General features: G+C 43.5%; 1 protein-coding gene across 4 annotated transcripts in view; it reads left to right on the top strand.

Moving 5' to 3' along the window:
- Positions 1-17,187, top strand: part of LOC121652349 (cyclin-dependent kinase 16-like) — an 83,251-nt gene that overhangs the window by 15,588 nt on the left and 50,476 nt on the right. For 3 of the 4 annotated variants that reach the window (XM_042005094.1, XM_042005091.1, XM_042005095.1), the window contains 7 exons: positions 431-549; positions 729-857; positions 935-991; positions 2,112-2,226; positions 2,326-2,420; positions 2,507-2,569; positions 2,741-2,864. In XM_042005094.1, coding sequence (XP_041861028.1) covers positions 431-549; positions 729-857; positions 935-991; positions 2,112-2,226; positions 2,326-2,420; positions 2,507-2,569; positions 2,741-2,864 — 702 coding nt within the window. The remainder of the gene's footprint in view (positions 1-430; positions 550-728; positions 858-934; positions 992-2,111; positions 2,227-2,325; positions 2,421-2,506; positions 2,570-2,740; positions 2,865-17,187) is intronic. The other variant, XM_042005092.1, reaches the window with a different exon arrangement.

Below are 17,187 nucleotides of genomic sequence, written 5' to 3'. Positions count from 1 at the left end.
GTACAGGTCCTGAATAAAGGGCAGGGGGTCCAGTGATGCTCTGCAGTCCTCACGGTGCGCTGTAGTCTGGTCTTGTCCCGCTAGGTGGCAGCTCCAGACCACACAGTAATAGAGAAGCACAGGTCAGACTCAATGACTACTGGATACACTTGCAGCAGCTCAGAGGGCAACTCTAGTCAGAACTCTAGCCCCGTAGTCTAGATACTATGCCACACTCAAGATGAAAGGAAAAGGAAATGGTTAGACCTGGTGATTTACAGACATTAAAGTCTGAGTGGAGCGTATATGGAAAGATCTGGGACAGAAACTTTTAATTTGGATCTCCTCAGAGAAACTGGCCATTTGATGAAAGAACTCAAAGATCTGAGGATGATGATGAAGATCAAGTGCAATGATTTCTTTTTAACACTGTGTGGTTATGTGTTTTCAGAGATCGTTCATGAGGATGTGAGGATGAGCTCAGATGGAGAAAGTGATCTGGTTTCTTCTTCAGATGATGTTCAGAGTCCACTTAGAGTCAGACTGAGGAACAAGAAGATCTCTACTGAGGTAACACAGGAAACGGCAAAAAGGAAGAAAACAGTGAAAATAAAGATGATAAACAGTTAATAGAGGCTTTGTCCCCGGTATGTCCTCGATGTGCCCTCCATTCTCCCTCCATCTGTCCAGGATGGAGGTCCATTTCTGAACTTCACTGTCTTCACTCTGTGTCTACATGTGATTTTCAGGACATCAATAAACGTCTGTCGTTACCAGCTGACATTCGTCTTCCAAATGATTACCTGGAGAAGTTTAATGTCATTGGTCCGGTCCTGTTTGAGCAGCCAATCAGCAGACGGCTGCGCAGAGTGTCTCTGGTGAGTCTGCTCACTCTCTGATGCTGCCGACTTGCAATTGTTGTGGGACCTCATTAACTCTCTGTCTCCATGTGCAGTCGGAGATTGGTTTTGGGAAACTAGAGACGTACATCAAACTCGACAAACTGGGAGAGGTGAGGTCACATCTGTCTCTCACCTTTGTGTCTCCTACCTGTCTGTCTCTCACCTGTACTTTTCCTACTTATCTGTCTCGCATCTGTGCAACTCCTACCTTTCCATCTATCACCTGTCCATTTCCTACCTGTGCATCTCCTGCCTGTGTGTCCCACCTGTCTGTCTTACCTGTGAATCTCCTACCTAACTGTCTCTCACCTGTACTTCTCTTACCTGTCTGTCTCTAATCTGTCACCTAACTGTCCATCTCTCACCTGTCTGTCTCCTACCTGTCCTTCTCTCTTCTGGCAGTCTCACCTGACTGTCTTCTACCTGTCCATCTCTCACCTGTCTGTCTCTCATCTGTTCATCACCTACCTGTCTATCTTTCACCTGTGTGTCTGCTACCTGCCTGTCTCACTTGTCTGTGTCCTACCTGTCAATTTCTCACCTATCCGTCTCTCACCTGTCCATCTCCTACCTCTCTTTTTCTCTTCTGTCCGTCTCACCCAACTGTCTTCTACCTGTCCATCTCTCACTTGTCCATCTCTCACCTGTCCATGTCTCATCTGTCCATCTTCTACCTGTCCATCTCTGACCTGTCTGTCTCTTACTGTGTGTTTCCTACCTGTCCGTCTTTCACCTGTATGTCTCCTACCTGTCTGTCTCTCACCTTTGCATCTCCTGCCTGTCTGTCTTTCACTTGTCTTTCCCTTACCTGTCAGACTCATCTGTCCGTGTCCCACCTGTGCCTCTCCTATCTGTGTGTCTCTCATTTGTCCATCTCCTACCTATCTGTCTTTCACCTGTGCGTCTCCTACTTGTGTGTCTCACCTGTCCTTGACCTACCTCTCTGTGTCTTACCTGTCCATCTCTCACATGTCAGACTCTCACCTGTCTGTCTCTCACCTGTATGTTTCCTCCCTATCTGTCTCTAATCTGTCCATCTCCTATCTGTCTCTCTCTCACCTGTGCATTTCCTACCTCTCTGTCTCTCACATCCCTCTCTTACCTGTGTGTCTCCTACCTGTCCATCTCTCACCTGTCTTTCACCTATGCGTCTCCTACCTCTTTGTCTATTACCTGTGCGTTTCCTACCTTTCCTTCTCACCTGTCTGTGTCCTACCTGTCCCTCTGCAGGGTACCTATGCTACAGTGTATAAAGGTCGGAGTAAGCTGACGGAGAATCTTGTTGCTCTGAAGGAAATTCGACTGGAACATGAAGAAGGAGCTCCGTGTACTGCAATCAGAGAAGGTACATATTCGCCTTACTGTTGTACTTCTGATGTATGAAGGACTACAATCATAATATTTCAGGATCTAAAGCAGTAACTGAATGTATTTTCTTCCTCAGTGTCTCTGTTAAAGGACTTGAAACACGCCAATATCGTCACGCTTCATGACATCATTCACACACAGAAATCCCTCACGCTGGTGTTTGAGTATCTGGTACAAAACACTTTAGTACACACTCTGCCATTACTTATGTTCAAGCTTGAATAATTTACTCTTTTATCTGTTGTCATTGTTTCCAGGACAAAGATCTAAAACAGTATCTAGATGATTGTGGAAACATCATCCACGTTCACAATGTCAAAGTAAGAAAAGTCCTTAGCTCCTTTAGACCTTCTGTAAAGACATGGAGGTCTCATATGACACTGGACAGATGTTCATTTGACATTGACTCTTCAGATTTATGAGGATGCAACACGTGAACTTCATCTGTGTCTTCTACCAGTTTTTCTGGTTATCTGGTTTTCTGTCGTCAGCTTTTCCTCTTCCAGTTGCTGCGAGGTTTGTCATACTGTCACCATAGAAAAGTTCTTCATCGAGACCTGAAACCCCAGAACCTGCTGATCAATGAGCGAGGAGAACTCAAACTGGCAGATTTTGGTGAGTGTATCAGAGTCCTAGTCTGAAAATCGGCTACACAAACACAAACTAGTACACAAACTGATCATACTGGTTCTTTCTGAAACTGAATATGTGATGGGATGTTTACATAGTTCATCTTCTTTTACAGTCATGTGACATAAAGCAGGTCAGAGGTTAAACCCTTTGCTGTTTCCAGAACAAGTCACACTTTATATGAAAGAAAAAGAGAAATCTAACGACCGTATTGCTCTTTCAGCCTGGTGTTTCTCACATTTGTACCAATTAATTTTTCATCTCAGATTTTTGGTTCACCATCTGTTCTAATATGTAATGTCAACATGACATCTGTGGATCTCGAGACCTGGAAAAGCACTCCTAACTCATAATATGACATTCATTTTAGGCAAGGCAAGCTTATTTGAACAGCACATTTCATATACAAGACAATTTGTAGTGCTTTATATAAAACATTAAAAGCATCACAGCAGGGTACAGGAAGCAATAACAAGAGCATTTAAAACAAACTTAAAAATAAAATAAATTAAAAACGGAAAGAATAAAAGCTAAAATAAACTAGATAAAAGCCAGAAATAAAGTCCCAGTGTGGGGAATTAACAGCTGTTCTGATAAAAGGCAGCAAATAGAAAAGTTTTAACCCTGATGTAAAACTGCTGAGTCAGCAGACCTGCAGTTTTCTGGGAGTTTGTTCCACATGTGAGGACCATAAAAGCTGAACGCTGCCTCTCCACATTTAGTTCTGACTCTGGGAACAGAAAGTAGACCTGACCCTGATGACCTGAGATACCTTGTTGGTTCATAACGAACCAGAAGATCCTGAATGGATTCTGGTCCTAAACCATTCAGGTCATTTTAAACTAACAACAGGAAGCCAGTGTAAAGATCTGAGGACTGGAGTTCTAGGATCTATGTTCCTGGTCTTAGTGAGGACTGGAGTTCTAGGATGTACTTTCCTGGTCTTATTGAGGACTGGAGTTCTAGGATCTACTTTCCTGGTCTTATTGAGGACTGGAGTTCTAGGATCTACTTTCCTGTAGGGCTGGGCAATTAATTGAATTTTAATCGCGATTACGATCTGGGTTTTCAACGATCATAAAAATGAAAGGATCCGATTATTTTTGTCCTTCGCAGTTTCCTCTTGTGCTGTTTTCAGTTGCAAATCGAGCACAGCAGACATTGCAGCGCTCTGCTGCAGACTCCTCCCACAGCCCCGTCTGCTTTACTTTTATTCAGTGCCAGTTGCAAACACCTCACCAGTTATAGGCTGGACACACGGGAGGCGAAGTCGCTCCTTCTCCATTCATTTTCTATCGAACTTGCGTGATGAGGCGGAAATCGCTGCCCTCCTCCAGCCAAGCGGCAGGTGACATTCCCGCAAGTGAAATGTTGTCTCGTTCACGGGGGCTTGCGACCCGACACAAGAAAATAGAAAAATGTTAAATTTTTGTGAGTCGCGACTAAATAATCCAGAGACACAGAGAGATAAACGTTATAAACAAATAGAACTTTTTCTCAGTTAACACAGTGAACAACTCGGGATTTAAGAAACTCATCAACACTTTGGACAAACGGCATCACTGCCATCTTGTCTCCATGTTAGTGGAGTATCTCTCCCTGCCCTGGATGATGAGGGTGTTGTGACGGACGTCACTACAGCCCAATGTTTCGCCACCGCTGCAGACCTGTGGTCAAGCCGCAAAATACAGCTGTGTATTAATGTTGCGCTACATTTCATTGACTCGGATTTCAACGTGAAAATGAAATGTCTTCAGACTAATGTTTTTCCAGATCACACCGGGCAGAACGTAGCTGCTGATCTGAGACAAACAATAGCTACGGGGACCTGGTGGAAAGAAACTAGTCTGTATTACCACAGACAAGCTTCAAATGTCACACTGACCCCCCCCCCCCCGTCTCTGAGTGGACACAGGGGACGTATGTCCTCCCCCTGGCATGGAAGCACTGACTGACTGCCTGGTTTTCTGGATGTAGTCAGTAAAGAAAGAAGCAAACTCATTCCAGGCCCGGTTGGATAGAAGTTCTGGGGTTACTGACCCAGGACGATTAGTTAGCCTGTTAACAGTTACGAACAAGGCTCGAGCTTTATTGCTGTTCTTAGCAATGATGTCAGAAAGAAAGATGGTCTGCATGTCTCAGCTCCAGGTTAGAAATCTTCAGTCTCTGTTTATAGATTTCATAGTGAACCTGTAGCTTTTTCATTCTGGTTCTCCAGCTCTTACCAGCGTGGCATTTTTCCATGGAGCTCTCTTTTTGGCAGCGATCACTTCCACCTTGGTGGGAGCAATGACATCAAGTGGAATTTTCACCACTGTACCGTTTCTTGATAACCTCTGTTTGGGCTTTTTGTTGACAATAACAGCATCTCGAAGAAAACCCAGAAATGATCAGTCAGAGCAACATCCATTACCACAAACTGGGAAATATTCAGACCTTTAGAGACGACAGGATCCAGACAGGGTCCTCTGGTCCACATGCTGAGTTAGACCAAAGTTATCAAGAACGCAGTTCTTTGGTCCCTCTGTCCTCCGGGTTCTCAGCATGAATGTTGGAATCACCAACAATAACTACATCGTCAGAGTCGGCAGATTACTGACAGCAGTTCAGATAGAGTATATGTCAAGGACCGCCACACAAGAGGGGAGGTCATCTGGAGAAACACGTTTTCTAAGATATCTGCTGCGTTGGAGGCAGTCATTAAAGCAAACAGCCTCTCCACCTTTCTGATGTGATCTAGTTCCACCCACAGAGCCGAAGTCTGGAGGGGTTGCTTCTAAAAGAACAACTATCATTTTCTCTGTCTGACCAGCTTTCTGGTAAAAACTAGACATTAACTTTGTGCTTTGTAATAAAATCACTGATTAAAAATCTTTTTCCAGCCAAAGATAAATGTCAGATCCACAGTGACCACTCTGTCATCTGTGAGGTGAAGTTCAGGAGGGGTGGGGAGGATGGGGAGAGGGAGGGTGACCTGGATGGAGGATGATGAGATGAAGGGGGTGGGTCCTCGCTGAGAGCTTTGGGGGTTTCTTCAGGAGGGGCTGAGGTGATTTTTCTCCAGGTTTCCTCTAAACTTTGTCTCATCACTTTGTTCTGGTCCCTCTTGTCTGTTGTCCTTGTCCGGGGGAACAGAGTCTGTTCAGAAAATAAACCAGGTTGGAGGCGAACAGCTTCACTCCTGACCTGTTCAACCAGAATCCATCAGGCTTAAAAAAGTTCCTGTGCTCCCAGAAGAAGCTGAAATTGTCTATAAATGAACTGGATGTGGTACATGCAGCAGACAGCCATGTATTCAGACTAAACAGCCTGCTGGATCTCTCCACTCCACCTCTGATGGGAGGGAGAGGCCACTGATGAATATCCAGCCATCCTTCAGCTGATTGTATCCAGCATTTCAGTAAAATCCAGTTTCAGCTCCTCAGATTGTTGCTTCACAGCATGGTACCTCCCCACATGTAGGATGAGGGTTTTCTACCATTGGGGGCGCTGCCCATCTCCTTGGGAAAACTCAGTACTTTAGTATGTTTTCCAATTGTTTCTCACATCTTTCACAACAAATCCACCAACAACCAGAGTCTGAGGCTGTTTGCTGTTACTGTCTGAGTTGTTCTTTGGCCTGACCCTGGTGTGTAGGGAGATTTAATTTTGGCCATCAGATGTAGATCCAGAATCCTGCAGCAGTGAAGCAATCCTGGTCTGTAGCTGCATGTCTGCTTGATGAGGAGGAGACTTGTTAGTTTTCGTTCTGACAACTGGCCATGACTGTGTCTTGCTAGGGAGAGGGGTTGAGGAGGTGCTTGGTCTGGATGGCAAATCAGGCCAGCCAGTCACGTCGCTAATCTCAGCAAACTGGGCTCTGCCTGTTACTCGTCCTTCCATTTCCCTGTGAGATGATTGACTCTTCGGCTTTGCACCAAGAGCATTCCAGGGAGGACTATCAGTGAAAGAGTTATTACCTTCTACATGTCCTCCTGGTTCTTTCCAGCCATGTTTTTGCTAATTAGCTGTGTGTTAGCAAGATCTTGTCCACTGTTTTTTATTAATGGTAAAGTTGTATCGTTTCAACAAAATCGATTTACTTCCACATTCACCTGGAGCCATTGAATCTTTGCTTGCTTTCAGGTTAGCCGAATGTTTCTTCGAATTTGTTTTGAGCAGTTTTAGTGGTTCCATGCAGTTGATGAAACATATTGTTTAACTTCAGATGGGGCGGCGTGGCTCAGTGGGTAGAGCGGTCATCTTGTAGCCTGAGGGTTGCTGGTTCGATTCTTGGCCTGTCAATGGGGACAGCGGCAGTCAATCTCATGTCAAGCAAGACACCAAACCCCAAATTGCTCCTGATGGGTTGTGGTTAGCAACTTACATGGCAGCTTCCGCCATCAGTTCGTGAATGAATGGGTGAATGTGATGCAGCGCTTTGGGTACCATTCCAGGTACAATAAAGCGCTGTATAAATACATTCAGATGTTGCCTGCTGCCTCGTGCAGATCCGGATGGAGGATTGAATTGAACTCAATTTTCGATGCAACCAAGTTGTTTTTAGCCAGGCTATTTCTTGTCTCTCTCTCTTTTTTTTTGTTCCTCAAACTTGTCCTTCCTGTCCAGCCTGACAGCAACAGAATGATGGTCTGGCTGCTGTGTAGTGCCAAATTTTTTTATATATAAATTTTTATTTATGTATTTTTTTTTTTGTTTCTTTTAATGACTGAATTTACATAATATAACTGGACCTGACCAGAGGGGATAGAAAAAAGGATGAAGAGTTAACAAAAATGAAAGGGAGAGAAGAGATAAGGAAGAGGAGACAGAGATCCAGCAGATAGAAGCAACTAGCTTCAGTCCAACCTAACACCAGACAAGCAGCTGCTACACCTGTACAGAAACACAGCAGAGAATTTCCTACAGCTTTTACAGGTAAACTAAGCAGACAATCATCAGGAGTTCCAAAAAAGTAACCAACACTACAACAACATGTATCACAACAACAACCAAAGGACCAGAAACACACACACAAAGCATTGTTTGATTTGAATAAGCTATCACTTAATGAAAACAAAACTAAATTCATGGTTTTTGGAGGCAGAATGGCTCATCATGACATTAAGTTGTAAACGGAGTTGAAATTGAGCAAGGGTTAGGGTTAAGGTTTACAAAACAAAATTTTTGGGCGTAATTATTGATCCCAACCTATGTTGGAAGCCACATATAGATTACGTCAAGCGAAAATTACCAAAGCTATTGAAATACTTTATAAAGCAAGAGAATTATTAAATAAGAACTGCCTGCTTGTACTATACAATTAATTTATAATGCCTTACATGTCATATTGTGTTGAAATATGGGGAAACATATATAAAACAAATTTAGAACCAGTTATAAAACTTCAGAAAAAAGCTATTAGGATAGTAAATGAAACAGGGGGATCTGATGACGTCACAAGATGGTCGCCTAGTTGGAAATGCTCCATTTGACCCAACAATTTACCCCAAATTCGCTAGTTTAATCTAAATTGTTGTATTTTAAATCTTAGGGAAGCAACACTTGAACAGCATTGACAGCTCTGGTGTATCGTGCTTCATGGAAACTAGAGCAAACAAACTCGCGGCTAACACTCTGCTAGCTAGCAAAGCGAGTGCCAAATTTACAGACGGCGCGGCCACCATGACGGGAACCAGCCAAGACGCGTTCAACAGCGCAGATGTCCTGGCTGCCATGCAACAGTCTCTGGAGAAAGCTACAGAAGAGGTGGGGCGAGTTGGAAAACTCTTAACGGCCTTGCAAGCAGATATTGCAGATATTAAAGAGACCAATGCCGGTCTGAGAATGGATGTCAACGGGATATTAACCCGGCTGGATGAAGCAGAAAGCCGCATCTCTCGGTTGGAGGATGAGAACCACCAACTTCGTCAAACAGCGGATAAAGTGTGAGGAACTACATCGGGCCGTTGAAGCTGCAGCCAATAGAGACAGACGCCAAAACTTGTGGCTTGTCAGCCTGAGAGAAAAGCTTGAAGGTAGAAACCCCACAGACTGCATAAAGAAAATAATATCTGAGACCCTGGGGATTGACTTAGACAGCTCACAGCTGGAAAGAGTGCACCGTGCCTCGATACTGATATAACCTGAATAAAACCACTTTCTCTACCCATGTGCCAAAAGACAGGATGGCAATTAAACTCTTGATGAACTATCTGGGATTGACTGATATATGGAGGCTTGTCAACCCAAGAGAGAGAGAATACACATTCTATTCACATAATCATAAATCTCATTCTAGGCTAGATTATTTTCTGATCAGAAAGCATTTCAGGTTGTTCAATAGGGCCCATAGTGCTGACTGACCATGCTGCAGTGCAGCTGGATTTATTAACAGGATCAGAGGGAGCAAAGAAAAATAGGTGGAGGCTAAATGTATCTCTATTACAGGACCCAGAATTTAATACTTTATTAGAAAATTATCTTGATCATTTCTTTTTAGTGAACACTGGGTCAACAGATAAAGTCGGGAAAGTTTGGGAGGCCTCTAAGGCTTTTATAAGGGGGAGAGTTATAGCCTATTCAAGCAGAAAAAAAAGGGAGCAGATACAACGATTAAATTAAAGCTGCAAGCAGTGATGAAGGCCCTCGTACCTCTGGTGCCGCTCCGGCCTATTGAAACACTGCTAGACATTCGTGTGAATGAAGAATTTATTGACTCTGTTGTAGCTTCTGTACAAGCTACTGAGTTGTCAAATGGATTGAGTCAAATCTTCATACGCGAAGGCATGTCGAATGTGGAGCCTCCTGCTACAGACCTGGCTGATACACTTCCCTGGATGTGTTCAAATGACATTGGAATAGCTGAGGAAAATCCCAAACCGGACCATCAGACTGATCTCTCCTTCTGGAACACTGTTGGTGCCAGACCAAAGTCATCAACCCCGGCCAGAACCTGGTCTGATGTTGTTCGTCGCAGAGGTAAATCCAGCAGGAAATTTAAAGCTCCAGCACTCACTCCACCACCTGAAGTCTCACTGCATAATAAATATGATGTGCTGAGTCATATTAAAATGAATGATGATGAATGTAATGCAAGGATATATAAAAATCCAAGAAATAGCCTTAAAACTCAGCCCAGGGCTAACCAGACCAGGAGGAGAGGCCAAAATACCACAAACAGGAGGACTAGAAAAGCTATCGGCGCCTCCACACAAAAACAGACACAATTCTGATAGGAGACTCTATAACAGCATGTGAGGATGGCAAAGACGGAAAATTTAACACTTTTTGATCCATCAGTCAGGGAACTGACAGAGATCTTTAGACCATTCTGTCTTCACATCCAGATGGTAAGAAGATTATTGTCCACACGGGGTCTTTTGATATTCTGAGGAGGAAAACTGGCTCCGAGATCCTGAAGAAAGACTTTTCTCTGCTGTTGGAGAGACTGTGTCAGTTTGGAGCACAATGTTTACATTTCAGGACCCATTCCTACAGCGGGTAAAGTAATTGAACTTTTCAGTAGACTTCTTGGCCTGAACACATGGTTATCAAACGCATGTATCACCCATGGGATAAAGTTCATTGATAACTTCAATATCTTTTGGAACTGTAAGGAGCGACTCAGACCTGATGGTGTCCATCCAAATCTAACTGGATGCAGATTACTTGGTGCACACTTGCGTCATGCTGTTGGGACGGCAAACCCAAACATGATGTACAGATAAGAGCGAAGGACACAGCAGAGAAGCGATCAACTCCCAGCTCTCCCCCCTCACCAGACCCTCTTCTCCACATCACCCAAGGTCTTCAAAGGATGTCTCTATCCCGGACCGGACCCCAGCGACCACCATCTACCAAGAAATACAGGGCTCCCCCTCCTCATCCTCCTCTTAGATCATCTGTCCTGGCAGAGCAGGGTACAGGAGGAGGTGCAGGAGGTTCACAGAGCAGCAGCAGAATTCAGAACAAAGATAACATGCCATGATGCGTTCAGGGTCCTTGCTGTAGTTTTGCTACTACTGACAGCTGTTCTGCGATCAAGCCTGGACCCAGTAGGATTCCTGTGTTTGTAAAATAAGGAGTCGAACACGATCAGCTTGTGGGGTGAATCGATCTAATCTGTTAACTGTACCTTGTATAACTCAGAATACAACAGAGACCAGAGTAAACTTCATAAAGCTGCTGTACTAAATGTTAGATCTCTGTCCAACAAGTCACTGTTGCTTAATGATTCATCATTTCTCACAGTTTAGATTTTCTTTTTCTGACAGAAACATGGTGAACAGAAGACACAAGTGCTACAGTTCTTAATGAAACAGCACCCCCTCATTTTAGTTTTATGAATAAATGTGGAAACGGGAGGAAAGGGGGAGGAGAAGCTGCCTTATTTAAAGATTCATTCCAGTGTAAAGAGATTTCATTTGCTGATTTTACTTTTTTTGAATATCTTAGTTTTATTTTAAGGAGCATTCCTAAAATCGTATTTCTAATCATCTACAGACGTCCAGGACATTGTGTAAATTTTATTGATGAATTTTCTGAATTATTGTCGGTTATCTCTACTGATTTTAACCATTTCATCTTAACTGGGGATTTTAACATTCACATAGATAACATGACGGATGGTAATGTGAAGGAATTTTCTTCCATATTGGATGTTTGGTTTGTGGCAGCATGCAAAAGAACCGACCCACATTCGAGGCCACATTCTGGACCTGGTTATTTCAAAGGGTGTTGATATTTCTTCTGTTGTGGTCACTGACTTGGCCTTGTCTGACCATTTTTGTATTTTGTTTGATTTACTGATCATTCAGAATGTCCAACCAACCTGCTCCTCGGTTAGGAAGAGGAACATTAATGAAAGAACAAGTGCTAAGTTTGTGGAGGCCATAGCTATGTTACCAACAACCAGAGCAGAGTCAGTTGATGGACTCCTGGATCATTTCAATCTGAAAGTCTTGAATGTAATGGATGCTGTTGCACCGATGAGAATCAAGAGCACTTTGATCAAACAGAAAACACCATGGAGAAACACCACTGTGGTTACCAGCCTAAAAAGAGAATGCAGAAAAACTGAGCGGAAATGGTGGAAAAATAAACTTCAAATTTACTCTGAGCTGTACAAACAAAGCCTACGTAACTATAACAATGAGCTGTGAAGGCCAGAGAGCTGCATTTATCTGGAATGATTAACAGGAATGTCAACAATTCTCTCTGTTTGCTATGATTGAAAAACTTACAAATCCTCCTAAACAGATAAGCCCAGAGCTCCTTTACACTGAGAAATGCAACCAATTTGCAAACTTTTTTAACCAAAAAATTAAAACAATTAGGCAAAATATTAATTCCACACAGTCACACAAGAAAATTAGTCTGTGTCTAAAACCCGGAAATAATTCTGATGTTATGTCGCAATTTAAAACGGTTGATTTAAAAATCCTACAAGAAACAGTTTGGCATTTGAAATCAACAACATGCACTCTGGACATGATACCATCCAACTTTTTAAAAACAGTTTTTACCTCAGTAGAAAGTGATCTCCTACTGATAGTTAACAGCTCACTGGCATCAGAAATTTTTCCCAAGTCACTAAAGATAGCTGCTATTAACACTGTATTTGACACTGTAGATCACAGAATCCTGTTGCACAGGCTGGAAAACTGGGTTGGACTTTCTGGAGCAGTCCTTAACTGGTTCAGGTCCTGTTTAGAAGGCCGGTGTTATTTTTTATGAATCCGAGCGAGTGGCCATGACTTGTGGAGTCTCCCAGGGGTCAGTCCTTGGACCTCTTCTGTTCAACTTATATATGCTCCCTTTGGGTCAAATATTACAGAACTATAGCATTAATTATCAAAGTTATGCAGATGATACCCAACTGTATGTGTCTCTGTCACCAGATGACTGCAGTCCAATAGACTTATTGTGTCAGTGTCTGGAGCAAAAAAACACCTGGATGAAGGAGAATTTTCTACAATTAAATGAAGACAAAACTGAGATTATTCTGTTTGGTAGCAAAAAGAAGAGGGTCAGCATTGGTAAACACCTGGAGACTCGGGCTCTTAAGATCACTGACGAAGTTTGTAACCTTGGAGTGTTGATAGACTCAAATCTGACTTTCAGCAGCCACATGAAAGCTGTCACTAAGAAGCTTTTTACCAGCTCAGAAACATCAACAAAATTAAAAGTCTAGTCTCCCAGAAAGACCAAGAGGAACTCCTCCATGCATTCATCTCCAGTAGGCTGGATTACTGTAATGGTCTTTAACAGGACTTCCTAAAAAGAGCATTAAACAGCTGCAGCTCATCCAGAACGCTGCTGCTAGAGTTTTAACCAGGACTAAGAGATCTGAACACATCACACCAGTTTTAAAATCTTTACACTGGTTTCCAGTCAGTCACAGAATAGATTTTAAAACCCTTCTGATCATTTACAACTCCCAGAATGGTTTAGGCCCAGAATACATCTGTGATATGTTCAGAGAATATAAACCTAGCAGAGCTCTTAGATCCAAAGACTCTGGTCAACTAGTCCAGACCAGAGTCCAGACTAAACATGGAGAAGCAGCATTTAGCTGTTATGCTGCAAACAAATGGAACAAACTGCCAGTGGAGATTAAACTTTCCCCAAATGTAGACATTTTTAAATCCAGGTTAAAAACATTTCTTTTCTCATGCGCCTATGCATGAAATCTGCACGGAAACTTTTTAACTTATCTCGCTTTTAATCATTTTAATGTAATTTATTATTTCATTGTCTTTCCCCACACTGAAATTTTATTTCTTGCATTTTACCTGTTTTATTTCATTAATTGCATTTCTTTTAATTTTTTTTTTATTATTATTGCTTTCTGCACCCTGCTGAAATGTTTTATGTAAAGCACTTTGAATTGTCTTGTACATGAAATGTGCTATACAAATAAATTTGCCTTGCATTGCCTTGCCTTGCACCGCCCCATCAGCCTGGCAACCTCCCTCCCCCAGCACGGTTGCTCTCGCTCACAGCCGGTTGCTCACTCGTCCCCATGTTTTGCATCTTGGGTGGTTATTGTCTCCCTCTCAGGATCACCTGGTACATCAATGGGCCCAATAATGACATCAGAAGTGTTCATGACCATGTTCTGACCAATTGTGTGAAATAAATACAAACAAAAGCATGGTTTTAAGATCTGCAGATATCAACATGGCCACTAGGTGGTGCTATAGTGTTTTTTCATGTACTGACATGGAGAGGTTGGGACTTTGATGACAACTGACAAATATCATGTCCTTTGGTCAACCAAGTCCAGTTTGATGGCGAGGGACTGAAACCTCACAGACAGCCATTTTAATCATGATGTTGTAAGGAGATTGTAATATTTTTACTGATGAGGTCTCCAAGAATGATATTGATGAGTTTGAGTAGGTTTTTAAGGTTTTCAATGGTAAAAATGTGGTACTTCCTGTTTCCAGGGGGCGGGGCTATGGCATTGACAACATCTGGACATGTAGATGTTGGCTGTGTCCCAATTCAGGGTGTCCTCCGTGGTCTACACACTTCGAAGTCTGCTTAACGTTCGTGAAATGGGACAGCCTACCTGGTCTAGAAGAATTTCCCATAGCAACAACACAGGACGTTGAATCACTTAAACCTCAGAAATTACTCGTAGGAAACGTCAGAAGACGCTGAACACGGAGCGGGAACACCGACAGTAAAAAAAAAAAAAAAAAAAAAACGGTTTGAGGCTCTGTTGTTTTCCAGCCGGTACACACTTCATTAACCCCTTAAAAGTCACTGAATATCAAATATTACAGAATTTTAATGTCACCATTTAAACAACATGCTTTAAATGTACTTGATTTTGTAACGTTTATACTAGTTAAAAAAACTTACTTTTTTTTTAAATAAAACTTTATTTAAACTTAATACAACTCTTTTGAGGCTGCTGATTCGCCACCGTCCTGTGCGCAACGAATTGTGGGAGAAAAGAGGCCATGAAGGATGCATCACCAGCAGCCTTCGTTTGAGGCCAAACGAAGTGCGGATTCGAAGGGTGGATTCGGAGGGTCCTTCAAATTCTGTGAATTGGGACAGTACTTCGCGCACTGCGATGACGTATGTGGCCGACGAATCCACACTTCGAAGTGTGCAGACCCTGAATTGGGACACACCCGTGGTCAGCATGGAAATTACATCATATGTGGCCATTTTGGTGAAGATAGGTTGCTTTATATGAAAGTTATATCAGTTTCGTCTCTCATGGCAAGATATCAAAGTTTGAGGCCATGCCCCCGCCATGGCCTTTGTCCTTTGAGAAAGTTTTTGATAACTTTTGATCACACATGCCTCTGCAAGCTTCAGAGTGATTTTGAGGTAAATACGATGAAATCTGTAGGAGGAGTTCGTTCAAATGCAATGGTAAGAAACAGGCAAAAATTACCCTAAAAATGACACTTTTTTCAAAATGGCTGACTTCCTGTTCAAATTAGCCTATAGGTGTAATGGACAATTTTGTACATCCTGGAATGGTAAATCAGTGTGGAGAATTTCATGCATGTCGGTCCACGTAGTGGGCGGGGCTGGTCGATTGAAATATTGTAGGGAGCGCTATAGAGCCATATTGCAACTATTCCAGCATATGTCAGTTTGGCTCGGTTCCACATCTGACTGCGATTTTTCCTGCCGAGTTTGGTGAAGATCGATGGTACAACAGGTGAGTCACAAGTACTGCCTGTTTGATGGCGTCGGACCAGTAGAATAGAATAGAATAGAAATACTTTATTAATCCCTTTGGAGAGTCCTCAGGGAAATTTGGGTTAGGCCATTATTAGCCATGGTTACGTTTGGCGAAGGAACTTGAGATTTTTATTGTGGTATCATGAAGGCGTTTGACCTGTTGTGAAGCACTTTCAAGTGTCTGGAGTTCATGTCTGAGGAGAAGGTCCCTGGCAACTGAAAAAAAGCACTCTCAGTTTTAATTGCACCGAGACACCAAAACACAAGAAACACAACACACAAACAACACCTGGGGGGCATGGCATACGGTGCATGTCGGGCGGGGTCACTTAGGTGGCCCGGCTCCCGACTCATTGCGGTCACGGGGTGGCTGCGCTGGTGGGCTGCTGGCTCTGTGGGTGCTGAGTCGAGAGTGGGTGCTTGGGGCTCGCTGTCCTCTGGTCTGCCTGGGGTGTCCCCCACGGGGCATGATGGGTGGGTTATGTGTGACTGTGTGATGGTGAGTGTTTGTGGGTACGGCACAGGGGAGGGTGTGAGTGTGGGATTATATGGGGTGCAGATTGGAGTAGGTGGGGAGTGGGGGGAGGGGGCCGATAGCACCCTGGTTCCTGGGGTGTACGGCTGGGACATCGGGGTGTGTGCTGGCCTACGCCGGGTGGCTGTCTGGGGGGGCCTGGTCCTTCTAGGCATGGTGCAGGCCCTCTGCCTTTGGGGGGTGGGGCGGCTGCCTCTGGGCTCCTGGGGCCCTTCGCTTGGGCTGCCCTGGGTGGCCGGTCCCTGGCTGGGCCGGCGGCTGCTGATCTTGGCCCATTGGGACCTGTGCTCCAAGACCATGGGGGGCTCTTGCTGGGGCTCTCCTCTGCCGCCCTTCGGGTGGGGCTGGAGTCGTCTTCGTGGTGGCGTAGCTTAGGTTGGTGCTCCGGGGCTGCTGCTAAGGGTCTGGATCTCTGGGCTGCCCTGGTCTGCCTCTGGCCTCCGTGGAGGCGTGGTCGCATTTGCATGATCTCACTCACCACTCTTCATCACTGATCACTCTTCCTCATCCTCTGCATGCTGACACAGTCACTGAGTTGTCCAGTGGGTTTTTATACTAAGAGATAATTCTTTTTTTTATTTTTCCTGTGAGTTAGTATCTGGTCGCTGTTATGTCTTTTTGATTTAGGTATTATTTAAAAACTCTTAATGACTAGTTTTTTTCTGTGTGTGTGTTTCTGCTTTTGTAAAGGTTGTAGGAAATTTTCTGGTGTGTTCATGTACAGGTGTAACAGTTTGTTGTCTGGTGATGGTGTGGATTGAAGGGTCATTTCCTTCTGTCTGTGATCTTTTTGTCTCCTTTCTTCTTTCCCTTTTGCATGTTTTTGCTATTTTCCATCTTTTTCTGTCCCCTCCGGTCAGGTCCAGCAAGATTACATAGATTCCGTGATTCAAAGTAAATAAATAAATAAATGAATCAGATTATCAAGAGGAGCCTTACCCATAGGCCTCCCCTTGGCAGAGCAAATTTGTTCAGCACGATACAGCAACCAGATTATCATTTTGCTTGCTATGATGCTGGACAGGACAAGTTAAAAAAAATCTACAATTGACTCCTTTTCAAAATTATCATGCTATA

The sequence above is a fragment of the Melanotaenia boesemani genome, chromosome 13 (genome assembly GCF_017639745.1).
Source record: "Melanotaenia boesemani isolate fMelBoe1 chromosome 13, fMelBoe1.pri, whole genome shotgun sequence".
In the NCBI taxonomy this organism is placed as follows: domain Eukaryota; kingdom Metazoa; phylum Chordata; class Actinopteri; order Atheriniformes; family Melanotaeniidae; genus Melanotaenia; species Melanotaenia boesemani.
This window is presented reverse-complemented; position numbering and strand designations above follow the sequence as displayed.